This window comes from Nothoprocta perdicaria, unplaced genomic scaffold, assembly GCF_003342845.1.
Source record: "Nothoprocta perdicaria isolate Ctin4 unplaced genomic scaffold, notPer1 scaffold_71, whole genome shotgun sequence".
Classification (NCBI taxonomy): Eukaryota; Metazoa; Chordata; class Aves; order Tinamiformes; family Tinamidae; genus Nothoprocta; species Nothoprocta perdicaria.
The window spans coordinates 3,089,041-3,116,325 of NW_020455988.1; the positions used below are offsets into that span (position 1 = coordinate 3,089,041).

At 40.7% G+C, this 27,285-nt stretch overlaps 1 protein-coding gene across 2 annotated transcripts in view; it reads left to right on the top strand.

Moving 5' to 3' along the window:
• The first annotated feature begins 5,237 nt into the window (after window positions 1-5,237).
• The window catches only part of PPP3CA (protein phosphatase 3 catalytic subunit alpha), a 158,080-nt gene continuing 136,032 nt past the window's right edge, over window positions 5,238-27,285 (top strand). For both annotated transcript variants that reach the window (XM_026050887.1, XM_026050888.1), the window contains exon 1: window positions 5,238-5,619. In XM_026050887.1, the coding sequence (XP_025906672.1) occupies window positions 5,562-5,619 (58 nt within the window). In that variant the 5' untranslated portion in view covers window positions 5,238-5,561. The remainder of the gene's footprint in view (window positions 5,620-27,285) is intronic.

Consider the following 27,285-nt stretch of genomic DNA (forward strand, 5'->3'; position numbering starts at 1 on the left):
CTGGACACTTTTAGGCACAGGCAAAGCAGAGCAGATGCCCCCCCACCAGCATGGCGAAACTCTACTGAATACGCTGTCTGAATTAAACCTGCAACTTGCAGCAGTAAATTTATAAGGACAAGCTGCTCCCCCAGGTCCACTTTTAAACTGCTGCAAATTTGTCCATGCTCTTGGCCTTTGCCTGGGTGGCTGGTCCTGCAGCTGGATGCAATAGGGCCCCTTGGCAATGGGGTTCATGGCCCAGCTGTGCAGGAGTTAAGTCTTGGCCAACTTCCCCTAATAGCAGATGTGTCAGGCAACAGCACCAGTTGCTCTTGGCAGTCTGCTCTGGTGTTTGGCTGTAGCTTTGCTTCTCTCTCCTGCTTTTCATTCTTGTTTGCTTAGTCTTGATCTCTGGATCCTGGCTCCTTTGTGTTAGGTTCCTGCGTCTCACCTTGTTCTAGCCCTGACTCACCTTATGAAAGGGGCTCTTTGGTTTCCAAACTTGCGTCTCTGTGGTGTCCTGGCTGTGCTGTTCGGTTTAGTATGACTCTTTGCGGCGCTGATGGCTTGACTTCTTCAGTTGGCTTCAGTACTTGACCCCAAACTTTAATTCTAAGCTGCCCTTCACCTTTAGGCCTAGTAGGGTAGGTAGCCCTATTAGGCTAGGTAGTTCGGTGAAAATACTTGTCTCTGAGGAGCTCTGAAACTGCAGCATAGGCAACCTGCAATACCTGATTTCTCAGAGGTATTGGAAAGAGGGTGGATGTGGAAGCCCTTTGCATGATTGCTCATGAGTCTACATGCTCTTTGGCAGTACAGACAGGAGTCATGTATCAGTTTTGTGCCAGCATCTTAATCCAAATGCAGATACTCCTGCACAGATTTAGGTGACCACAATTAYGCTTAACTTGTACTGAAACTTATCATAAGCAGGCCAGTCTTTTGGCAAAGGGTATAATTTTTCCTAAGGTGCAAGGATTTTTTTCTTTCACTTGTGTACTTTTCAAATATCGACTATGAAGGAGTAACCTATCCATTGACTCCTTTTAAATGTCATTCAAGCTCTGTATTATTGTGCCTGGCACCATTTGTTACTGTTTGCCATATTGATTCAAGATCTGGGAATTCAAAGTTACATTTCCTCCCTGGCATTCCTGATGCTATTGCTTTCATTCTATATGAACACAAGCCATTTTGGTATCATTCTCTCCATGACTCCCTGCAGAATTATCTATTTGTCTTTGTTTTCTAAACCGAACATAGTATCATTAACAGTGTATATAAATTCTGCTAAAAGCTTCAGGATCAAATCCAGAACCTATATAAATAGCTGAGCCAAATGCCAAACAGATGCGTGCAAGGGAAAAACATGCAAAACTCCCAAGAGGCTGACCATGCAGCAGGTCAAGTGTCTGCAGCAGATGCAGGAAGACCTCACATGGGGAAGTGGGAGAACACAGTTGGTGATGGATTATGTGGCTATGCTTTCCCATTTGAGCTTTTTATCCCTTTGCAAGTGTAGGCAGACAGTGCTCAAATGACCCAGGGAACTACTATTTGCTGCAGACTCTCTATCTAGCTCCCTCTTGTGTACTGAGGTAGAACAAGTGTGGGAAACCGTTTGTCGGGGAAATCCAGATGATTGGATGCCCCTTGATCCTTCCAGGGCAATTTAGATGGGTGTGGTATGGTCCTTTGMATACGCTGCCTGCACTGGAGCAAATTTCCTCTCTCAGGCTCTGGATACAGGGGAACGAAATGACACSTGCAGAGCTCATAAACTGCTCGGCTTTCCAGGATTCATGTACAGCACTTCTGATGATTCAAAGAGCTGTTCACAATTCTGTTTGCCTTCGCCTGCTATCAGATTTAGTATTTTTGTCTGATGAAGGTGAATTTAGATCTTTTGGAAGTTTCAGGTGCTTGTGGTCAGCACTGCAAATTTCAATCTTGGCCTATAATAGACTGTCTGTTYTATTACTGAGCGTCTCCTGAGGAAGCACTGTTGACATAGTATAATACACGGCAGCCTTAATCTTGTAGACAGCTATGTAGACGTTAGGGCCTATGCAGTAAACTTAGATACACAGATGTTAAGAAGCCTTGTTAACTTTTGTTTTGAAAGGAAGTAAACTGAAATAATTGCAAGACTCTATTTAAAGAAAAAAAGAGAAATAATCAGCTAAGACAGCACCAATATCCAGACTAACCTCATTGCACATATATCCCATGCAGCTATCATAATGCTCAAGAGCACTCTCAAACTCGCCTTTATTTCCAAGATACTGTCAAGTTTATATTCATTTTGCATGGAGCCAGGACTTCCAGAGGCTAAAAGCCCACAGCACAGCCTCCTTGTAATTACAGCAATTTTCCATCTAAAAATAATGATTAATATTCAAAATACAATTTCATATAATCAATACTTTTAAACAATATTTAATTGGTTGAGTCATTGTGCAAACATATAATTACATTTCTAGAGAATATTCCTCATCTTGCCACTGAAATAAAGTCCAAACAACTTGATTACTTTTCTTTTTGGGACCTATGGTAAAACTTGGAGTCTGCTAGGCTACATGTCTTTACGAAAATCTGACTTAAAATGACTGTATTCTCATTGTATGGGCATTTATTCCTCCAGTATCCACCAGTATTCATTTCAGATGGGTGCTGTTGCTTTCTGGAGTTGCTGAATGCTAGGGAAAAAAAAAAGAGAGAGAGAGAGAGAGAGAAAAGTCATATTTTAGCTAAAAATGGAAAGAAATCACTCGTCTGAAGCAAAAAGGTGGGGAACTTGAAACAAATCTCTCACTATCTCCTATAAGCCTCCAGCTCATATAGACCTGTTCCCCTCTATCTATGGTCAGAAGCGACTGCTCTTCAGAAGATCAGAGCTTCAAGTTTATCATGRTAGGAACATGTTCTACCAGCAGATGAAATGACAGATGATGCTACTAAGGACTTAAGATTCAGGAAGTCAAATGTGTTCCATTTTCCCAGAAATCCACACACTGCTCTTTCCTTTGCAAGATTTGGCCCTTGTGTTCTCCAGCTACTGTTATGTGTGGAAGGAAATCTAGCAGGACTCAGAGCCCAGGCAAAAGAAATTGCTGTATGGGAAAAGGAGAGAAAAAAGAGAAAAAGTTGTGAGAAAAAGTTGTCAGGCCACCTGTGCAGATGAGAGAGAAGGGTAGATTTCAGTAATAGGGAATAGTTACTGTGCAACCTTTTACTATTAACTAAAGATTATTTTCTATTTTATCATCTGTGTAAGAAACAAGAGGAGGGGGAAGTCTGAGATACTCTTCCCTTTCCCCTCCACACAGCAAGGACAAGGAATTTGCAAATGCTCCTAAAAYAATCTCAAGGTTAGGATTGCACCACATCATGACAGAGGATCTTCGCGTGACATGAGGTCTTCTACCTGTGATGTGAATGTTGACTATAGCATATCATGCAAAAGTGGGGTGATACTTGGAATTTGTACTCACTTTTGTCTTAAAAAGAGATATTTCAAAACTTTCTAAATGAAAAAAAAAAAGATAGCTGAAATGCAGATTTTACTTTGGAAAGAAAGACATGATACATAATGAAGACTCTCCATAAGATGAAATGAAAGAACTATCTAATCTGGTTAGTGCATTATGACTAAAAATTTAGATGCAGAGGAAGATTTTTTTATTGTTATTAAAAAGATCCTAAGGGATCTTTTCCTAAGGGAATCAGAATTACTACAGACATGCTGGAATTATGACACTGAATGTCCCGCCATAGCAGCGACAGGAATCATTCCTCCTTGCTCTGTGCCTAATGGGGAAGCAAGCGCAAGCCGGAGAGGGCCAGGATCCCTGTGAGTGCAGCCTGCCAGCACCAGCAGTGCCCGTGACTCACGTGGGCAGCCCCGGTTGCTTGAGAGCCGATCTGAACCGGTCCTCGCGTCTCATGAAGCCGTGGCCCACAAGGCGCCCACAATAACCTGCAGTGACCGGCCGCGCTGCATTCCTTACGTGTTGCTTCTCCTCCCCTGTCCAAGCAGCCAGTGCGCCGAACAGCGCTCCCAGCAGCACGGACGAGGGACGATTCTGTCCTCTATCTTCAGGGTACTTGGCACCTCAGTTAAGTATTCCGGATACAAGGAGTCTTGGACATACTTGGATGTTGGCTGTGGAGTTTTTTTGGATACTCTGCTTGAGCACTAGCTTTATTCTATGTCTTTGCATTACCACAGTGCGTAGGCATCTCAGTGTTGAGCTAGGGTTCGTATGCTCGCTTGTGGAGGGCACAGGGCAGTTCTGTCRGGGCCCTTCAAATAAACTGAAGGTATGCAGCTGTAGAGTATGGCAGATCTGAGCTCTCCTTGTGGCCAGGGTGAAAGTGGCCCCTTCAAAACGTCAGACAACCCAAAGCAGAGATCATGGTTGTGCTTTCACAGGGACATGGGGAGCTGGGTGAGGTGCTGTGATTTGCTGCTGTTTGCACTGGGGCTGCTCAGCAGCCCTGGCCACACACACAGGTGCCCCATGCCCCTTCAACAAACCTCTCGTGGTGCTAAATTGAGCTGGAGCAGCTTGGCCCTGTTCTGGAAACCAGCCACGAAGCCGGGACGGCTGCAACTTCGCGAGCTCCTGGTGTGCAAACATGCCCCGGGCGGGGGGACCCCCTGCGCTCCCCACCGCACCCCACTTTGCACACTGAGCGCCTCCCGCGAGGAGGGAAGGGGCTCCCTGTAGCCCGGGGACGTTATTTACGCAGATTATTTTTTATTTTGGTGGGGGGGGAGGCCTGGGTCCCCTCCTCTGTCTTCGCGGCGCCATGGGAGCCCCAGGGCGCAGCCCCCACCTGGGGGGGGGGAGAGGGGAGACCGCTACCTGACAGTGATTGGCAGCTCGGCGACAGCCAATGGTGCGTCGGGAAGGGGGCGGYGCGCGGCGAGGGCGGGCCCGGGCGGCGGCGCGAGGAGGGGGCTGCGCCGCGCAGCGGAGCGTGTGCAGCGCGGCGGGGCCGGGGCTGGTGCCGCTGCGAGCGGGGGGAGGCGAGAGGAGAGGCGAGGAGAGCCGAGCCGAGCCGAGCCCGCGGCGGGGAGGCGGGACGGAGCCTGGGCCAGTGCGGCGGCCGCGAGGAGGAGCCGGAGCAGCCGGCGCTGCGCCGCGGAGGAAGGAAGCGCAGAGCTGCTGCGCTTGCAACCCGGTGGTGGCTGACTGCTCCGGCGTTTATTTTTTTATCTTTTATCTTTTTTTTTTTTTTTTTTTTTTTTTAATCGCTGCCGCTTTTTTAACAGCTGTTTGTTGACGTCGTTGTTATTTTTTCCTTTTTATTGCTGGAGGGGAAAGCGAGCGATTCGAAACAATCTAGTGGCGTGATTGAAAGCAAGAAATAATTAACTGGAGGAGGACGGGGGTGGAGGAAGACGAAGAAGGAGGAAAGCTGAGCGCGGCAGAACGAACGGCAGCGGGACACGGTAACTTTGGCCAGAGCGGAGGAGCCGGAGCCCCGGACTGCAGCAGCGGCCGCCGCCGCCTCAGCGCCGTGCCTGCCCTGCGCGAGGGAGAGCCCTGCCGCCTCCCCGGCCGCCGGACATGTCGGAGCACAAGGCCATTGATCCCAAGTTATCGACGACGGACAGGGTGGTGAAAGGTGGGTGTCGCCGCTGCGCCTTGCCTTCCCTTCTGCCCCCGCCTCGGCAGGTACCGCCGGGCTGCGGGATTCCCCGCGGCCGTTGGCGGCGGCTCACGCCGCGATGGTTGGAGGCTCTGCGGGACTGTTGGTGGCGGTTGGAGGCTCTGCGGAGCCGTTGGCGGCGGTTGGCAGCGCGGTGCGGTGGTTGGAGGCTCTGCGGGGCCGTTGGCGGCAGCTCGCGCCGCGGCCGTTGAAGGCTCTTGCAGGGCCGTTGGTGGCGGTTGGAGGCTGCGGGGCCGTTGGCGGCAGCTCGCGCCGCGGCCGTTGAAGCCTCTTGCAGGGCGGTTGGAGGCTGCGGGGCCCTTGGCGGCGGTTGGCAGCGCGGCGCGGGGGCTCGCGTTGAGGCCCCGGCGGGCGGGTTTGCTCCTTCCCCGCCTGCCTGGTGCTACATTGCAGCATTTCCCCTCCTCCTCCCTCTCCCCCCCCCCGGCCTCCTTGAAGGCTGCACAGGGCTCACTTGAGAGAGAGGGGGAGCCCCAGCTTCCTCGCTCGCCCAAGTGCCGGAGAGAGAGGGGGGCAGGGCTCGGCCCCCTCCCCCAGCCTGGCTGCGCCTTCGGGCATCCCCCCCTTCCTCCTCTTCGTCAGGGCTGCGCTCCCCCCATCGCCTGTGCTGCCGCTTGTCGCTGCCTTAGACTCCCCGCATGCACCAGGATGCATRGAAACCTCCCCGCGCCGCCAGCCGGGGCTCCCCTGCGCTGCGGAGCCGAGCGGCACGGCCGTGCGCGGCAGCTGGGCCCGCCTGAGCTGCGCAAGCAGCGTCGGGCCGGGCGGCGAGCGCCGCTTCCTCCGCCCTCGCCGCCGCCTCCTTGCCCTGTGTCCCGGTCGCTGTGAAGTTACCCGGCAGGCGCGCGCTGTACCTGCCCTGGGCGCGGGCGTGCGCGGCCCGGCCGCGAACCCCTATCGCCTCCCCGCTTTGCCAGGTACGCCCAGGCCGTGGGTTCCAGCCCAGTGAACAGGTTTTAGTTTAGATTAACGACACGTTGTGCCCCGAGGTAAAAAACGAGGTCTTTATTATTTGGGTAACGTCTGATTGAAATTGTACTTGAGTGTTTCTCAGTGAATAGGAGATAGGTATATTTAGTGGACTGCTTCTTTTTCCTCTTTCTGCTCTCTCTMTATAACTTGTATCTGAGTGTACCAAGCTATTTCATCAGGTTAGCTTGTAACCAGTATTCAAATATAGATTTTTTTATGATGGAAGATGCAAATCCCAGGTTCATCATGTGTCTTTCCAGAATCTACAAAACAAAAATGACCTTGGAATATGTATGCTTTTTGTATCTACATGAGCATATGCCAAAGCTAGGCACTCAATGTAAAGATTACTCAGAAAAGCTTATTGGTTATATTTGTGTGCTTATATTTACATTTGTCTTAGTATGCCTTCCCTCTTTGCATTTTCCTTTGGAAAGAAAAAAAATACAGGTTTTCAGATGTTGTAAGAATGAAGATAGAAGTCAATTTTTTTTAAAGTTATAGAAAACATTCCTAATAGAAAATATTCCTAATATCTGGGATATTTATYGCTCATTTAAGTAGTCATCCTATTATATCTCTCTAAGAGTAGGCTGCAGAAGCCTCAACAGCTGATTTTGGATGAAGCTTCTCTCCTGCAGGTGTATAAAATGACTATCAGGTTGAAAAGATTTTTCTTGAATAGTGTGCTTGGGTGACTTTTTTTTTTTTTTTTTTAAACTGGCCTTGTTGTGAAAATGATCAAATGGCCCTTCTTTGCTGTGGCAAAACTTCCTTTGCCTCATGAGGATATTCTGCCTGAGTAAGAACTGCTGCAGTATTTGACCTAATATCTAGCTCTAGTTACAAAACCTTTAGTGTTTTCAATTTATCTTGTGTGTTTTGAGTAATTGCTTGTGTGCTGATGTATAAATCTTAAAACATAATTTCTTAGAAATGTTAACAGTATGTATTGTTAGATCTTACAGTGTAACTAYAATAGAAATCAGTTTTCTTGAGTTAAATTGAAGGAAAGATCAAATTACAACCTATATGATACTTAAGTGTGTGCTTATTCAGCTCACCTGGCAACTGTTGTCTCTATGTATAAGTACTTCCCAGAAAACATGAAGTTTTTTTAAACCAGTTCTTCCTTAAATATTGAAATCCTGTTAAAGTCTTCAGAACAGCACCTGTAGGGAGTAATACGAGGTAAACTGTTTCTTCATAGGACTATTCTTTACTACGTTGTAGTCCCACTACCTTTCTGTATTTGCTTTTTCTATTGTAGGATATTCAGCAAGAAAAGAACTAGTAATAATAATAGAAGAGGTTGTGTTCTGAGTGCATTCAGTASCCAGAACTGTTGTTTCTTTTCTATAGGGCAATATTACTGTCTTCTTGAGATGAGCAACTGACACAAGCTAGCAATGTTAAAAATGCTACATAATTATTAAAATATCAATAGTTTGTAAGCAAGCAGACATGGATGTATATTGATACTTTAGGGAGGAAAACAAAAGGGTGAGCTGGTTGAGTTTTAATCTGTGAAAAAAACTTTTTTTTTAAAGTTAAAATATCATATGTATTAGTCTAAACAGAAAAAAAATCCTCAAAACCCAAGCCCTGTCACTTTGGTGGTACAGGACAAGAGATGTCTCCTAACTAGAGCCATGGGCTGATTCTGAAAATCCTGGCTAAGCACAGTTATGCAGCTATTAATGGAGTAAGTTTGGGGAGGTCACAGCCCTAGCAGTTTTATGCACAGTGCTTATGAGTCTAAGCATCCTTTTAGGTGGGTGATGGTGGGCTTCCCCCCCTCTTTTTTTTGTTTGAAAGAATCAAATATACCATTGAGTGAGATGTTTCTCCAGATGAGAATTTGTTTTCTACTGCGTATTGAACCTTCTTGAGTTATGCTTGAACTAATTTCAATCGGAAGTAAAACATAATTTTCAGGTAAGAAGGGGAAAATGTCTCAGGATCCCTTAATTCTTAGAGATCTTGGCCTTATGTAACTCTTGCACATTTATATTTGGTAACTTATGGAGTGAAATTTAAATGCAAACAGCTCTGMAATTGTGCAGTGAGCAACATAAAGAAGAAATTCAAGTCTGTGTAGTGTAGCTTCTTTAGAACTAGTAAACTCCCAATAAAGGTAACARTACAGTATTTTCTGGAGTTAAAGGGAAAGAGGGTCCTGTGTGTGAAACCAAAGGATGTAGTTCCAGCAGCAGTGAGATATTTCTGATTTTCTTTTGTTCCTTAAGGTAGTACACGTGTTAAGATGCAAATTAGATGATCCACCTTTAGTCTGTGAATGCTATTTGTTCTGTAGAGGAACAATGATTTGAACAGTTTTGTTGTCTGAAAATAAGACAGTGCTGCAGAAAATGCTGAGTTGATAGAATTAAATTCCTTGCTCTGTTGTCAGTGTTGTAATGTAGCCTTGACCCGGACAAGTACCTTAATTTTATTCCACTTAAAAGGTCCAGTTCTCCTTGAAGATGGAGAAAGTTGCTCCTTACTCCTGAGCCTTGACAGYCTCAGTGAAGATTTGGTTGTACTTGAAGGTAGGGATACCTGTCCAGGAAAAACTGGACTGAGAATACAAGCCCATTCCTCCGAGGTCACAGAACAGCTGTCTGATGTCAACACCTTTTGGTTACTACTGACATTAGCAAGACTTGAACCCCACTGACCTGGAGGGACAAGCTATGTATCATATTACTTGACCTCCTCAAAATATTCAGTGTTACATTACTGCCTTCTAGAAATACTGTTCTAAAGCACAGTAATCCTATATAAAAACTGCCGAAGTGACCTATAGTAGTCACACAAAGAAGTAAAGGCAATGTTTCTTGGAAGGATATGTTGCTGTTAGCTTGGTACAGTGATTATTTTGATCCTTTTATGCTGATCAAGTGCTTATGTACTTTTGAAGGATTTTTTTTTTTTTTAAATGACAGTAGAATTTTAATGGACAGCCTTGTAATCTTGGCTCTTTGGATTGGCTTCTGTCATAGTTTTTGGTTCTCGGTGTGAGTAATTGTTTTCCTTTTGTTCATTGCGCTCTTATGTGTACACACTTAAAAGCCAACACACAAAAAGAAAAAAAGATACCAGTCTAATACATATTTCATATCTCTGAATTTCATGCTGTGTTGTCGTTAATGATTTTTTAATGTGTAGTCTGTCAGTTGTTAGTAATATAGTATGAATGTCAGTTTGTAATCAATATGTCAGTGATCAGTGTTAATTTCAGATATATGAAGGGTAAAGTAAAACTGGTGCCCATGGTTGTCAATATTGGGAAGAAGCAGTGAAATTGAGAGTTTTCCTCTAGAGCGTTGGCAGGTATATGTCCTCCCCAGAGGCRTTTGCTTCAGGCCAGAATCCAGAGCACCAGCATAGATATATTGCAGAAGCCTGTYTCTGCCTTACAGAGAATCAAATGCTATTCTTTTCTTTTTTAGCATAGATGTATTCTGCCTGTGTGAGGTGGCTGTTCTTTGTAGTTTTCAATTGTTTGATGGCCTAAGTGTCAGTCATATTGGTGAATGTGTTAGATGTGTTGATRTAATTTTAGGAATTAGGAAATAAGGACTAATGCTGCTTGGATAGCTATAGCTGTGTARTGAGAGTACATTAAACAGTTATGTGCCTCTCTTCTGAGGATGTTGCAAGTTCAGTATCTGATCGTAACAGTTAAGGAAGGAGCCGCTTAGTAGCGGCTGCTGTTAAAGGAAAGCTGACGCTACGTAGTTTTGATTAAATGCATTCTTAGGATATTCAGGAATGTACTTATTTGCGCTAGGTAGGCTTTTCTGTTTTAAGGTATGATATCAAGTAGAGAAGCTATCTTCAGTCAAGTCTAGGAGGTAACATTAGAACAGTTGAGGATAATCTGCCCTACTCCACTTTGGATGGCATTTGGAGGAGTGGATGTTCTTCCACCTCAGCTTTGTAATGAAGAAATCAAAGATCCACTGGYGACCATCAAAGCAAAACCAGGTGAAGTTTTAGCTCAGGGCAGAAAAAAAAAAAAAACAGAACATAGTGGTTTATTTATACTGTTACTTAACCAAAAAGAAAAGCTGGCTTGTTGTTTCCTTGTATGCTTTGTTCTTGAGTCTCATGGTCAAAATAAAATTAGGGCCTGTAAAAGCAGTGGATTCTGTCAGCTTTGGTGCCATAAGCAGTCTTTGTATGTTTCTTAAACTTAGTGAATTTGTGTATATGTGACTAGTACACAGCATTTATTGTAAGCACTTGTGAAAGAAGTAATGAGAAACTTAAACAAAACTACAGTGCAGTACTTCATAGTTATYTGTGTGTAATAAAGCTAATGCTTTATTTTGGTTTGTGAACTCACTGGACCTCTGGAGATCATTTTGTAAATAAGGCCTTGACTCAAGTCTTTTACTCATTAGGCATAAGAGGGGACAAAATGTGAGCACAGAAGGATGTCTTAAGTAATTAGTATTACACTGTGTACATGTTAGACTTTTTGCACACTCTGTTATAGGTGGCTGGCTGAATGTACTCAGTCTCAGTAAAAAGGGCAAGTGTCTTAACTCACCATCTCCATGTTTAATACCTTCTGTCTGTTTTGAATTTCTGTTGGCCAAAGCTGTCTTGCTTTGTACTCTTTCTGGCTCGGCCTAGCAAGAAAGTTTGTCCTTTTGATACCRTTGGTGATGGTGAGAAATTTGAATGAGTTAATGTTGAACATGATCAGCATTTAACTTAGGTGGCAAATGTGAACCAGTTGAGGTAATTTCCTGCAGGAGAATGCAGAGCATTTCCTATGTTTCCTATCTGAGCAGTTTCCTTTCTGTTGTCCATTCCCAGATTGAATGGTACCTGCTTCCATTGCCTTCTATCATCTTGGAGATGATATTTTTTAGCATTTATTTTAGTTCCTTGTCTCCCACAGCTTCTGGAATCTTACCCTTTTGGCATTTCTGAAAGGAATTTTTGTCAAAAGAGATTTTGGATAACATTAACAAGTGAGAACCTGTAGCTTGTATACTCCAGATTTGTCTTCTGCTTTTAATGTCTTCTATTTTTTTTTCTGTGCATCTGCTACTTAAACTACAGCTCTTCTGTGTAMTTTGTGTATGATATTTCCATTTGGATACAAAGATGAGTTCTTCCAATGCTTTCCAGCAATGTTCAAGAAGCATGTTGTGGGAGACGGTTCCTTTTTCACAGCTTTAAAGATCTTGGGGGTGAAAATTCTTCTTTAGGGGGGTTTTAAGATAAAAAGATCCTGTTTTAGGCTTTTCTGTTTTCTCAAGTGTTTCATAAAAGAAGCCACAAGTTTCTGAAGTAAAAGCCACTTCAAATAATCTTCATGAAAAGGTGCGTTCTTATATTTTTATATGTGGTTTCACGAGTCAAGTGCGTATTGTAATTGCATATCAATTCAGTTCTTCAGCTGAACTCTTAAATCATTTCCTGCTCTGATAATCAGTCTTCTGCCTTGACATCCCTCCTAAGAGATCATTTTATGGCTTTTCAGTTGATAATGGAGAAATGTGTCATTCCAGTTATGAAAAATACTTGGGTGTATGTGCAACCCTGTTCATGTCAACTTGTGACTTAAGTAGTTTGCCTCTCAGATTGTTGATTCAGTTGTGCCTTGGTTATAGATTGCACACCTGATTTTGCTTCTTGGGCTTTATTTTATTGATTATTGAAATGAGAAAAGGATGGGGAGAAACATGAAGACAATAAATGCTATGATGGTAAAATTAACTTTTAAAGATTTTAAAAAAAAGGCAACTACTTGTTCCTATCCCACTTACTCCTCCATTGGAATGTTGATACCATTGAAATAACACTTAGAGCGGTAGCTCCTTGACAGTCATTTACATTTATTTTAAACTAACTTATTTTTAGGCATGTTAACATTGGCATGGCAACACTGCTCTGTGAGAATATGACTGCCTTATTGAAGATGCGATTAAAATGCCAACACAAGTTCCAAGTAGTTCAATTCAAATGTGGAATTGGAAAGTTGAAGGGGCAGAGTGAAAAGGCACCAAAATGGAAACCTGAAGATAGTGTTTTATTTATAAGTTCCTGGTGTTTGTGGATGAGGTGTGCGTGTTGCATATGCCTAAGCCAAATGATATAGAATGGTATTGTTTGCTTTCATATTGTAGTACATGAATTTTTTAAAAATAGTTAGCTTGAAGATTATCCAAGAGTTTAACTGCTTTCTACTTGGACATAAATCTGTGTTATGCTGGATTTCTGTTGCAGCCTCTTTTTGTTGTTAGATTTTCTTTTGTTCCTTCTCTCATGTATGAACACGTTGCATCCTTTGCTGCTGTTTCATTTCTACAATTTTCCAGATCTTTTGTGCCTTCCTTTTGCCAAGTATATTGAGCAGCCCAGCGGCTGTTTGGGAGTGGTGATCTCTACGTATGTACCTGAGAACACTGGTGGTTTATTGAACGCCTTGTCTTTCCTTTGACAGTGAGGCTCCTTGGGTGTCCAGGGAGGCACCTGAGAGCAAAGGAAGTATATTTACATGATTCTTCCTCGGAGTTGTTACTCTTACTCTTCCTGCTCCTGCTGACCTTGTAGTTTTCTTCTCAGTGAATAGGTCTGCTACCAGTATGCTACTCAAGCTCTTCCCAGCTTGTCCCAGGAAGATGTCTCTACTATTCTATAGTTCTGTTGCTGCTTGCAGGTTACTTAGCAGTAGCACTGAAAATTCACAGCGTAAGTTTTGATCATCTAGCTTGCTAAAAGCTCTGAAGATCTAAATAGATGGTTTTTGGTTAACTTGAGAAGACAAACCTCTTAAGAGAGGCCGTCTAAACACTTGGTGGTTCGGTGTCACTGCCATCAGAGACAAAAGTTAAATAGTGAGGGAATACTGGATTTGGTCAAGCTGATGATACTTGTTTGGGGAAAAAAACAAGTTTACCACAGATGAGTAACTTTTAAAATTTCCTCTTTAAACTTCTAAGGCTAAAAAGTGAGGAATCTAGAAGTGAGTGTAGTCTGAGACTACACAAGTCTTTTTTGGCAGAGAACACTAAAAAGAATTGCATATATCTTAGGAATCGTAGTAGCTATTTTTCTAAGGTTCAGATAGATGTATAAGGATTAATAAAATAATTTGATATAATCTGGGGATTCTGAAGGAGAACTTGTGTAGTGTGATTAAACTACTGATCAATGAAGACAGGTAGAGGTATAATCATGTCAGTATTCTATTTGTATGCTGTTTCTCTGTCCCATCTCTTAGAGTACGCAGCTCAGGCAGTCATGCTGGACAAAATGTTTGTCTTGTTTAGTGTTTTACAGTTATTTTAAAATTACAATTTACAGTGTAAAGTGATGGACTGGAGCCAAAAATGCAACAAATTTGTCTAGAACATTAAGTTAAAAGCCTAAAATCAAGTTAGTTCGCTATATTTGTTAAAATGAGACCTGTGGTGGAGTAAATTCTCCTATAATATTGGCTCTGATACATGCTAATGATGCAAAAATATCAAGTCTATAGAGCGTTGCCACAAAAAAAAAGGAAGTGCCTTTGGACTTCTGAATGGAACAGTGAGAATAGCAAGTTAATAATGAATTCTGCAGATGTGATGTCGCAGGCAGACTGTAAGATTGACTTTGGGGCTTGTTCAATAGACTTAATTAATAGAATCCCAAGCTAGGTTTTTTACCTAATTTAGTATGTGACTGCTGTTTAATCTTTAAATTAAGCTTTTTAATTGGTTTGGTAAAAGTAGGCTATAAAAATACAGTTTATTTGGTGGTAGTGACAGTTAAGTAATTGTGTGTCTGGGTATCGTAGTCTCTGAATTGTTCATGTTTTGAAGTTTGTTATTTGGAAATAATTTCTTTTTGCTACAGACAAATAGCTCAGAATCGGAAAGGAGGTTCATCATCTGACATATTTAACATGGTTGAACGTGTTCTTGTTACCAAATGAAGCAATTATTTCCCTCTTAGTTGGGGTAGAGATATGATGTTTTTTCTTCTTGTTGCAAACCTGTGATGTGTCAACTTGTGGGAGAGTTTAATTTCATTTGATGCTTGTAGCTTCATCATTCAAAAGTTTCAGAGTACCTGTCTTCAGTGCCCCATCTGGTTTTGCTGTCTCTGGTTGTTTCCTTAAGCATCTGATATATATGCATATAACTCTATTAATAAACTCTGGTTTTTAGTTATGCCTTTCTCTCCAGTTGATTTTTCTTGCTCTTTAACTCCAACTAAAGAATGATTAAAAAAAAATCTCTGCTACTTGTTATCAGTTTCCAGGTTGACTGCCATAACGATGGGCACAGGTTACCTATGCATGTAGTGGCTCTTCTCAAGTTTATAGAATCTCTCTGGAAGATGCTAAACTAGGTGCTAATTTTTGAAAGAAATTAGTGATTTTCTTGGTAGCTAACAAAACAGTACAGAAACAGTTTCTGGCCCATAAATCTGTGTGTTAATTCYGGAAGAGAGGAACATAGCTAAAAGGGAATGCATATTAGTGTGTTTGCGTTAGAAATAAAACAAAATGGCTTGGAATAATTCATATTGTGTGGAGATTTTCTGTGGGCATACAACTGTTCTTTTGCTTTTTCTCCAGCTGTCAAGGAATAAAACTGTAGTAGAAACAATTGTATTCAAAAGTTCTTTCTGTGTAGGTATACTGGTTCTATGCGGTTGTATATTTCAGGCCTTCTGAAAATTTTGGATTTGTTTGTGCAGAGTACTAATTTAAAAGCTTGTAGATGGACAAAGCCACACGCTTGTTGACTTGGGAAAAGCTGCTGTATTATCTACTTTTGATTTGAGGTGTTGCTGTACTCAGCATGATCTATTCAAGAACAAATATGGAGTTTCTTGGGYAGTTTATACCTTGATTACTGTAAGAACCACTTTAATACACTTTAATACCTTTTATCTACTACATTTTTCAAAGCATTGAGTATAATAGAGAATTGAATGTTGAGCTGTTGAAATAAAAATCTTTGTTCCCCAAGAGAGGAAACAACCTACCAAAAGAACTAAAAAAATTAAGCTCACCAATTAAATAAAATTTTAGTCTTTTTCTGCGAGGACTGCCAAGTTTGATGTAGGTTACAATGGCCACACTGTGTTACAGTCTCTGAAAAAGTACAACTGATTGTTTGCTACAGTAACGAACAGCAGTAGTATTTTATGGTAACATCTGGGAACAATCTAGTTTTCTTCAGTATTTTTTATTTATTGTTTCTTTCATGACACTTTTAAAATGAGAAAGGGAGATTATTATATTTGTTCTCTGTTTTACATTAGGGATTTCCTCACAGGCATTTGTGGCAATTAGGTAGCAAAATATTGCCCTGCTGTTTGTGACTTGGACAGTTTCCCTTTGCAGGACCTGTTGCATAAGCTGCTGAAATCCATAGGAGTTGGAGTCTCTTCTTCCACTTGAATAAACTGCAAAACTGCTATYCATCCTGTGACTTATAGCTTGGTCTTCCTCTTCAATAACATGGTTTTGTGTGKGTTAAACCACTGTTATAACTGATCTTGGTGGCTTAAGGTGGTGTTATTTGTTATTTTTAACACAGAGCAAAATACAGTTCTCTGATGCTTTCATTTAGCAAGTGAAAATTTAACTTGCCTGCATGTGCCTGTTTTTCTAAGAATGCCTGTGCTATTGCTGTGTCTTGAGCTGTTTAGTCTAAAATGATTTCCATGCATGTTTGCTTTTTAGCACTGAAAAAAAAAAAAGTGGAATCCTTTCTCCTATAGAAATATCTTTTTCCATGTACTGCTCCCATATAAATGATTTTTCCTCAATGAAAGCAGCTGGATTCCCTTAAATGCAGAACACTGCATAGTTTAACTTCCTGGTAAAATGGAGGCAATCTTGGTATTAAAAATCATACTGGTTCTACTTAAAATGTATGCATCATTTATTTTTAAAGTGTGTGTTCTTTCTTGAGGGTGGTTTTTTTGTTTGTTTGTTTGTTTGGTTTTGGTTTTTTTTGGTGCACTTTGAGGAAAGAGGGAAGCAAAGTGGTTGTTGGTAGGGAAGAGAACTATATATCAGCCCTTACAGGAAGGGAGCTTAATAGCAAAACAAGGTATTTTGGATAGAGAGATTGGAAGGAAGCTTTGGAGGGCACAGTKGGCAAGGGTATGTATTTTCAGTGCAGTAGTGATGCAAGAGGAAATAATATCTAATTTAAAAATTCAAAGCATGGAAGCAGCRTTTGAAATGCTTTGCCTGATGAGTTGTTGTTGGTTTCAGTGAATATCTTGGATTTTAGAGAGGTATCAGCGTGAATCTAACTTGTAGTTACAAGGGAACTTGACTTTTTTTTTTTTTTAACTACACGTGGAGCACTGGCGAAGGTAGTTGGTGAAACTTCTAGTTGCTCATATACTTTGTGTAGAACACTAAATTGGGTTCTGATTTTTAAGAAAAGGCTCATAAGTTGAAATGCTTGTAGCTTTTGTTAACTGTAACAACTATTAAACTGTTTGTCTTAGCATTATTGACAGTAAAGAGGGGAAATGTGCTGTTTTGAGCATGCTAGATGAGGTTCATTTTGAAAGAGAAGGAAGAATAAACTTAAAACCCAAGTAGTTCTGCTATAATAACACTTCCCTGTCAGTTAACAGCTTAATGTTAGCTTCTGGGTAGTTGGCTGCCTTTGCTAGGTATGTTTTCTCTTTATTTAACTTTAATTCTCCTCACTCCCCTGGGAGAAATAACATATCTATAGTTTTTATGAATGATGTATCAAAGTACCATTTTTGATCAGTGTAGACTTGAAGTATCAGCTCTGTTAATCTAAACTGGTGTAGATTACTTTTTTTTTTAATCTGTAGGTAAAATTTTCTTTGAAGAATCAAAGCAGGTAGAGTTTCRATGTGAATTCTCAAGTGAATTTATACATGTAAAAAACTTGCACGTTAGGGAATACCACATCCCTATTCTTTTTAACAAGATATTTACTTCCCCAGAACTCTGAATCTCAGGTGACTTCTCTGATACGTCAATAGCATTAGCTGTTTACAACATAAAAAGGCAAGGGATATTGYTGTCTTAAAGTCTTAGGCATAAAGTCATATGCAACTTCTTAAGCAATGTTAACTTCTTATACCATATGCTACTTTCATAGACAGTACTTTGCTGTAGAGTTCTGTTTGTTTAACCTGGGCTAGTCTTAGAAGTGCTGCTAGTCAGAAAGCTACTCTGCAGCTGTTTTTTGGTTGTAGTCCAGTTTACATGGTTTTGCAGTGTGTTTCTTTTTCTTTTTTTTTTCTCCTTCCCCCTTCCTCCTGACTTCGTGGAAGCTGAAATAGAAAAGGGTTTTCTAAGTGTTCGTAGAGATTTCTATGATCTTTTACTGAACTCTGGAAAATGATGTTTGCCAAATTCACAGGCTTTTCACCTGAAAATGGAATGTAGATTTTTTTTCCCCTTAAAAAATAAAAGGCTGTGTGCTTGCYAGTAAGATATTCCATATGAAGAATGATTTTTGTGATTAGGAGGCTACAGCATAAAAGTACACATGTACAAAAGTACATATGAAGTAGCACCAAAATACATTGGCATGGAAAATTATTCTTATTTTTAATTGATTATATCCTTATGTAGACAGTAGTGTTTCTGGCAAAGCACTTGCATGGATGACTGTTCATGAGTGTCAGAACTTTCTGAGCACTTGAGAATTCCTCAGAAGTTTCTGTGTAACTTCAAAGTTTGGTGCATCTTGCATGCAGGGAGAAAAAATGTGGAGTTAGACCTTGCTTTGACTAACTGTAAAAACAACACAAAGAGCTTCTGTATGAAGCTTTCATAGGTGTTACCAAGACCTCTGACATGACCATCAGAAAAATCCAGTTTGTTATTACTGGAAGTGGTTATTTTTCTAATAGCACCTGGTTCATCTGATATTTTCATGAAGATTAAAACTGCAACTGATTGTAGTCAGTTAAGAAGCTTTGAAATTTGTAGTGATGATAAATGGCTTCATCTTTCAGCTTCAATGCTTTCTGACATATTGCTTTCTGTACTGCTTTTGTATGCTCTCCATTTCCCTCTAAAAGTGAACATTGTCCTGTGATGCAGGTGAAAAACATCTGAATATTGCATATGTAAAAGTGAGGTCAAATCTGTGATGAATCTCTTGATATGGGTGATGAGGATTAAAATTAAGCATTTGTAAGAGTCTGAGTGTGACACAAGCATGCTGTTTGAGAAGAGTTAGTAGAACTACTACACTAGAAACCTTGAACAAGTTCTGTAGCTTCATCACCTTCGTGAATGACTAATCTGGATAATTTAGAATTTTTTGTAGTGAAAATGCATCTTTCTGGGTTGATTTGACTAAATTTGGGGAAAATGATAGGCAGATACTACAGTTTGAAGCATGAATCACCTAGTTGTTCATAGAGCTCATACTGTATAAGAACTGGACAGCCTGAATCCCCATGAAAGAATGTTAAATCCATTTGTTGCCTCTAAAATACTGGAAAATCGTTTGAAGAGTAACTTGCTAGTTCAGCTAAAATTTTTGGCCTGATTATTTGCAGTTAGAAAAGTGCATGATAAGATCCTTTGTTATAAAGGACTTCTGATTACAAGAAAAGACAAGTAGACTATTAGAAGTGYGCTCAAAATGCTTGCGCCCTGCTCCCTTAAAAATGAAAAGTAGATTCTGGTTTGGCACAGGTACTGCGATCTGAAAGACGAACCTTGCAACAGAATATGTGAAAGGACCTGGAGTGGTGCTTGAGATAGTCAGGGATGAAGAGCAAGACAAAGCTTGCTGAAATACAGATTCTGTTAATGATGTAGGTGGATCTGCTGAAAGCAAGGGGGACTCTCCATGACCATCTCGAGCCATGCTATGTTGGTATATTTGTATGGGCCATGCAAAAGAGACTTTTCCATACAGTGGGCAGTAGTCATGGTTAGTCACAAATCAGAGGATTTTTTTTATGTGGATTTGTATGGATTATAATAATGAAAAACTTCTTCCGAGTGACTACAGAGAAAACTGCTGTTAAATATGGCTTTATTTGTAAAGGGATTATATGTCTTTGTTTTCAACATTGATTTGAAATGCTCTTCTCTTGTTCTGATGTTGTTAAGAATCAGCAGCACTTGATATCGAATACTCTTGATGTTCTCTGATACATTGGGTGAGAGTAAAAGTTCAGTTTATGGCATGTTCTCTTTGAAAGTATGGTGCAAGAACCTTCTAAGCATACTTAAAATGACGAGGATTATATGTGACTTCTAAAACTTTTGGCTGAAGCCTTATTGTAAGAAAATTGTGCAAAAGCAAACCCATTTTCTATAATGATTCCACAMAAATCAAGAGCTGTGTGAAGGCAGAGGATTCCTCCTTTACATGTCTTGATGCAAGACTAGAATTTTAATTGTCTTTGCGTATGTTGATCAGAATGACTGATTTTAAAAACACATTTTTTGTSTTTTCAAAAAAAAAAACTTGGTGGCATCAATAATACTGCTTCCCCATCTCCCTTAATGTGTACAACGGCCAAGGCAACTTGAGGAGCTAGTGAGAGCAGATGGCCTGTCAAGGCAGCCAAGGCTGCAAAATGCTATTGTGACTGTATTTTTAACTACTGTTAAATGAATGAATTGCACTACCTTGCCTTTATCTTAGTTCACTTTGGTGAAAACTGTTGCTTTWGAGCTGTCCCCCTTTTCCTGCCCTTCCCTTCCCCTCAAGGACTAGTCCTCTGGAAAAGCTGCCTATTTTTAAAAGCATAATTATGTCTTTATAAACAGGGAGTCTGTAAATATGAGAATAAGATGCTGTATTGTAAGGATTATAGCAGGCTCTTTTCAAAACCTGTCACTGAATAGTTTTTACTCTATCTCTCCATGCAGACATTTTAAATTGCAGAATTGTTATTGAAAGAAGTACATTTTTGCATCTTCCAGGCATGAAATTGTCTGTGTGAATGAGCAACTGCCAGACTTGCTTGCAGTAGGATAAGTGTCCTGAAAGTTTCAGTGTGGTGGTGATCAAGGGAAGAGCAGGCTGGATTAGCTCTGAAACTTTCARTGTTTTGGGATGCTAAGAAAAAACAGGCTGATGACTGCAGCAGTATGTAGCTGTAGTGGGAAGGGGTACTGCTCAGAGGCAGGGAAAGCACAAGTGGAGTGTGACTTTTCTTTAATCAGAATCTATATGAAGGTTATCATTATCTCTTCAGTCTGCTTTGTTGCCACACTAATAACAATACGAGTGTTCTCTATAAAGGTGGGATACCTGTTTTTACATGTATATGTATATATAATATATCAAAAATATCTTGTTGAGTCTGCCAAGGAACCCTCTGGTTTGAAAGCACACTCTTTAGAGAAACTTTACCATCGAGTACTTCAAAGGAGAAATCATTTCTTTTGATATTAAACTTAAGTAGCAAAGAGTGTCGTGGACAAAGATRGGGCTACTGGAAAGAAAAAGAAAGTAGTTGTTTATCTGTGATTTTGTGCTTATTTGCATTGTATGAGTCTTTGAGTGACTGGGTGTTTATTTTAAAGGTAACAAAGAAGGGGAAAACAATGATTATTAGTGTGTGAAGATGAGTGTGTGTACATGAAAATATGGGAATACGGTATGAATTTGTTATTATGCCTTTATTTGAGCACTGGAAATAGGAACATGTTGGCTACTGAACTGTGAATGCAGGTATGTTACCAGCTTTTTTTCTGGTAGAGCAGCATCCTCTCTGTGTGTTTGTTGATTTTAATGGGACTGTAACAGAAAGAGGCAGTGCTCTAACTAGAACCAAGTCACTGTATGGTGAAAAAAGTAACTGTGAAGAGCTTTGTACTCAATTCCTTTCTCACTCTTTAACTTCTGGTTTTCATGTTGATATACATCTGTGATGATGTGGCCAGGGAGGTATTGCATTGGGCAACAGCGTTAATACTTTGTGCTGTGTACTGATTAGTTTTCAGCTTTAACTTCAGTATTTTTGGAAATCTCTTGGAGGTTGAGGTCTCAAATATTCTTTGAAATCAGTGATTTAGTTCCCGAGTTGCATCAAGTGAATAATCTTTGATTTCTTAGAAGAAAAAAATAATGTACACACTTGCAATATACTTTTCCTTATGGGAATCTGAACTTTTCATGAAGAGGAGGATGTTTTCCTGTGTTGCTGACTTGTCTTATGCAAAGTCTAAGTTAATATGGCCTGTCTAATGTTATCTACTTCTTCGATATCAAGACCACAGTGGTAACTAGTATGCATGTCATCAGCTTCTGTAGTCATGGCACTTGAAATACTTAGTGCTATGATTACTGCAAAACTGTAGGGTTTTTACAGGTTTGCTTTTCAAGTTTTACCTGCGTTTTCTCTATGTCTTGCTCTCTTTTCCTTCTGACAACCTCTTGGCCAAGGTTTGCTCTGTGGACACTTATAAAATACCTTCTCGAACTAGGCAGGAGCAAGGAACAATTGTGCCAAGTTTGAAGCTTTTTCACATGTCTAGAAGTCCCCTAGGTGTCTACTGAATCTGCCAAATCCTGTATCAGGGAGTTGTCAAGAGTCACAAACCTCTTCCTTGATCCAGGGTATAGCCTCATGAGGTAAGGGAGCCAAGCTGGTTTTGCTGAGAAAGGCTCTGTGTTTGGAAGGCCTTCTCAATGGTCTGTAACCAATTTATTTTTCGCAACTGACCCACAGGCGCTCCTCCCCGCCTCRCTCCTTCTCCAGTGTTACTTCCAGTAGGTACAAGATGGGCAGTAATTGCAGTGCACGACTTGGCAATCTGATGTGTTTCCTTCCTCTTGCATGGAAGAAACACAATTTGTTGGTGCCACACTCAACTGAAAAAAACAGTTTTCATTTACAGAAGGATTTTGCATTTGCTCCWAACACTGATCATTCAAGATGAAATAAGGATGTGACCCCAAAGTATTAGAAATGTAACCTTTCTGACATGTATAAAAATTACAGATATGATTTTTTTTCTAGACTGAAACTATACGAAACTTTCCCACAGAAGTTAAAGATGGTTCGAGAGCTTGTCTTCTGTAGCCCTGCCCTTGGACCTTTTTTTTCTGTAATGCAAATGAAGCACTAGCAAAATGAACAAGTCCAGAAAAGCAAAGAGTTTACACCTCATTTTGGAGATGCTAATTCCTTTGTTTGAATCAGCTCAGGTTCTATGGCCATATGTCATAGGAATAACCAGTGAAAACAAATAGCTTTAGAGAAATACATCATACCTGTGCATGTGATGATCTGGCTTTCAATGTCCTTCGGAGTTCAGGGATTCTCTTCTCTGGCCTAATCCTCTGGCTTGTGCTGCTTGGCTAGGGAGTCGTCTTTAATATCTCACCTCTGAGAACTTCCCATTTTTCAGCCTTTTTAGGAGTCTACTCCCCTCCCTCTGAAGCTGTCTCTTGTGTGTTGATATACATAAACTACCTCAAGGTTATCTTAAAAAGAATAGTGGAAGCAAGCCCAGTAGTCCTCCCAAGAGGACAACTCTGAGGTCAGTTGTCATCCTTTTGCTTCCCTTTGGTTTTGTTCCTTGTTATGACTTATAAAGCAGCCAGGAAGATTAGTCCTAAATAACTTCTAATTTCCTTTCATGTGGAATATGATTCTTTTTGGACTTTGATTTTTCTCGCAGTAGAGCTACCACCAACTCTTCAGAGAGTTAAAACAAAATAACAAAAACGGATGTTAGAAACATATCTTATTTCTTGGACCATTTCCTAATCCATCTCCTGTTTTTTTGATCTTAATGTAGATAGTGCTTATTGACTTACAGAAATGCATAACTGAGGCTCACCTTGCATGTTTAGTTATCTTAACCAATGTTTCTGGTTTGGGGGGGAAGATTATTTACATGATTGTTGTAAATATATCTCTTCATATGCCACTGGGGATTGTTATTCAGGTTTTTAGATATGTGAGGTTTTATCTAATTAGAAGAGCATGAAATTAGCAAAAGTGCTGCAGGGAGGGACARACCTTAGGAAAGGAGGAAGAGCATCAAGAATAGACAAAATATTTTGTTTCCTGATGATTTATGTTTATTTGCTGTCAGATTTCGTTTTAACTTTGTCGAGCAAGAAGAATATTCCATTTGTCTGTCTCTAGCTACCATTCTGTGCTGGCATCTTCCTTCAGTTCTCAGTGGAACTTGCCCAAAGGGAGGAGTGGATATGGTGATGAAGTGGGAGTTAACATATACTGAGATCAATGAGGAATATTTTCTCTGAAAATATTTTTCTCTGAAAATATTCTGTAAAGTCTTGAGGTTTGTATGATGTTACATGTCACAGTTGATGAGAAGTTGTATTTTGTGCTGATCATCTTGCTAATATGCAAGTTGTATTTATTTTAGTTGTTATTTTCTGTTTGTTGAAATGAAACTTTTTTTTTCTTTTTTTTTTGGACACACATGCTCTGCAGCTTGCCCGTGKCTACGTGGGGTACTGGCAGCAGTGGAGAATGCCATTTTAGCCTCCTCATCTGCAGTCTTTAGTCTCCTCATCTGAGTCCCAACCTCAAAATAGTGCCACCTGGTGCTACCTGTGTGATAAAGTTGGTCAGTCTGACGTGCCCAGCCGTACTCCCCTTGTACAGATTTGCCTTTTGCTGAAGTTAGCATATGTTTTATCACCCGGGGATGTGATGTTTTTTCCCACAACTGAGATTCCAGAACAGAAGCAAGGATTAATATTTAAATGAGAATATGAGCAACTATTTTAAAGCAAAAGCTTTAGCTATATTTAGCTATATAGTGAATATATGTGTGTGTGTGTGTACATGTGTACATATGTACATACACACACACACACACACACACACACACGCAAAGATGATACAGGGCCTGGAACATCTGCCCTATGAGGAAAGGCTGAGAGAGCTGGGCCTGTTCAGCCTGGAGAAGAGAAGGCTGAGGAGGGACCCGATCAGGGTCTATAAATACCTCAAGAGAGGGAGGGAGGAGGAGGGGGCTYGCCTCTTTTCAGTGGTAGCCAGTGATAGGACTACAGGAAAATACTACAAACTGAAGCATCRGAAGTTCCACAGGAACTTAAGAAAAAATTTCCTGACAGTGAGGGTGACAGAGCACTGGAACAGGCAGCCCAGAGACTTTGTGGAGTCTCCTTCCTTGGAGATCTTTAAAACCCGCTTGGATGCAGCCCTGTGCCACGTGCTCTAGGTGACCCTGCGTGTGCAGGGGGGTTGGACTAGATGACCTCTGATGTCCCTTCCAACCATTAGCATTCTATGWTTCTAGCTGTCTTTCTGTTTTCAGTAGCAAATATCTTCTCCAAAGTGGCATTTTTTTAATGGAAGATTTGCTACCTTTTAATATMTTTGTGTTATGAGTGGAAAGTGGTCAGGCTGCGCACAGCACAATATTTAAATGCCTACAGTGTGTATTTGAATCTGTTACCTTTTGTCTCAGCAATTTTTTTGTTTTTGATTCTGTTCTCCATGGATTTTTATCCTATTTTGGTCAAAATCTCTGTAGCACAGGGAATTAAACATGAAAGCCCAAAATATCTCATTAATACAATACCTTAGGTGTATGGTCCGAAGTCCTGGCTATGTCTTAAAACAATGTGTGCCATATTCTGAGACCTTGAGGCAGCTGTTAGGTGCTCAGCCAGATATAGAATATCACAACGCTTAAAACTGGTTGGATCTTAATATAGTGTGCAGTCTTCTGAAGTTATTTTGCTTTTATATAGCAATGACTATTTGCAAGGCAAATATGCTTGGAAAAGCTTCTTAAAAGTTCAGAGAGAAAGGTGTTGGTGTGTTTTTGYTTTTTTGTTTTTGTTCTTCCTTCAATATACAATTAAGACAGGGATTACTCTCTAAAATCTGAACCTCCTATATCTGTTTCGTGCTTTCTGAAAATCTTTATGGAGAGCACAGAAGAGTTGTACCTGGAGAATGTATTGGTCTTTGCTTCTCTGAAGGATAAAAGATTGTGTGCTGAAAGGATAACACATTTAGTGCACTAGAGAAGACAATTACTAAAAAAAATGTGAAATTTTACCTTGGGGGATATGCCAAATACTAAGTAAGCAGTTTTGTAATTCAAGCTAAAGTTGAAATTACTCTTCCTAATGCATCTATGACTTGCCTACTTAATGAAAGAAAGGACTAAGATTTATCATGTCTGTTTGCAGGCAGAGCATTCTCTGTGCAAGAGATCCTGCCTTGCAGGAGGTTCGTTGTACCACAAAGAACTCCCTTCCTATTTCATTCTTCCTTACACTTTCTCTTGTCTCTTTAACTGATCTGTATTGATAGGTGACCAAGGCCAAAGAAAAGTGCATTGACAGGTTGGTATATGCTCAGAGCTGCTGCTGGAAAACTTTTCAAAGTTCACATATGTACAGAAGGTAAAAAACACTCTTAAACGTGAGTCTTCTTTCCTAGGAAAGAACTCTCCTCTTATGTCAGACTTCTGAGATGGCCTCTTAGTAGTGTTACCCTTTCTTAATGTTTGTCTGCCAAAATAAAAGGGTAGACTGCAAAATTCTAGGCTTTTTATGTCATGCAGTTAAGAAGTTGTGATTATTTAATATGTAAACTAGCAATCAGCTACAAGTTCCCTGAAGGGAATGTTCGTGGATATTTGTGCAAATCGCTGCTTGTTCATAGAAGTTTTCCAGTGTTTTGTACAAGAAGTAATTTTTAGGACTTAAAATATTGGATTGGTTGGGAGGGGAAGCAGATTCCTCTGCACAGTCCTCTCTAATATAGTTGAAGCATTTGCTCAGGCTGTACAGAGACTGTTTTCTGTTGAATTCGACTAACGCAGTAGCTGATGAAAATTTTCTGATGGAGAGCCCTGCGATGAGAAAGGGGACCCTGAGCTCATCGGGTGTATGCAAGCTGCACTTAGTGGCAGGCTGGATCAACTTGGTGCCCACAGTTCCCAGGTACTTGTTATGGGAAAGCCTCTTTGCAGCAGCAAGTCTGTGACTGAGTCTGCTGGGTCCCTGACTTGTTACCAAGGCACCTTCTTTAAGAGATGAGTGCAGCCATTTTTCTGTCAGTAATGCTGTTTTCCAGGCCTGGCTGAAAAAATCAGCTCCCTTTAACACGTATCAGTAGTGTTAGCTGTTTGACTCCTTATAGMAGTAGTCACTCCTCTCTTAATGCATCAGATGAGCATAACAGTTTATAGAGGGTTGAAGAAATTCACTTAAGGACTAGTAAATATTATTTGCCTTATCTCTGTTAACATAATTTCTCTAAACAGCTAGTTCAATGGAAATAAAGCATTTGTTTAAACCAGTTTGAGGCCAGCCAGGGTTTACTTCTGGGTGATGGCAAGTTCTTAAATTGTGAAATTGTATATGGGTGATCTTGAGATGAGCTAAGTAGAATTAGGAATCTTAAACTGAATTTAAAATAGCAGGACTCTTCCCCCCCCCCCCCCCCCCCCAAAAGATTGGTTATTTTACTGGAAGTTTGTGAGAATGTGATCAAATGTCTTGCGGAAATTGTTATCAGAGATTAAGAATTTCATCATCCCCTTGTGCCTCATGTTTCTACAAACATCTGCAAAATGCAAAAGTGTATTACAATATCATGTAGAAGTAGGGATGGATGTTTCTGGCTGACATTTCTTTTGTTGCTTTTAGGTCAGTTGAAAGGGTAAAG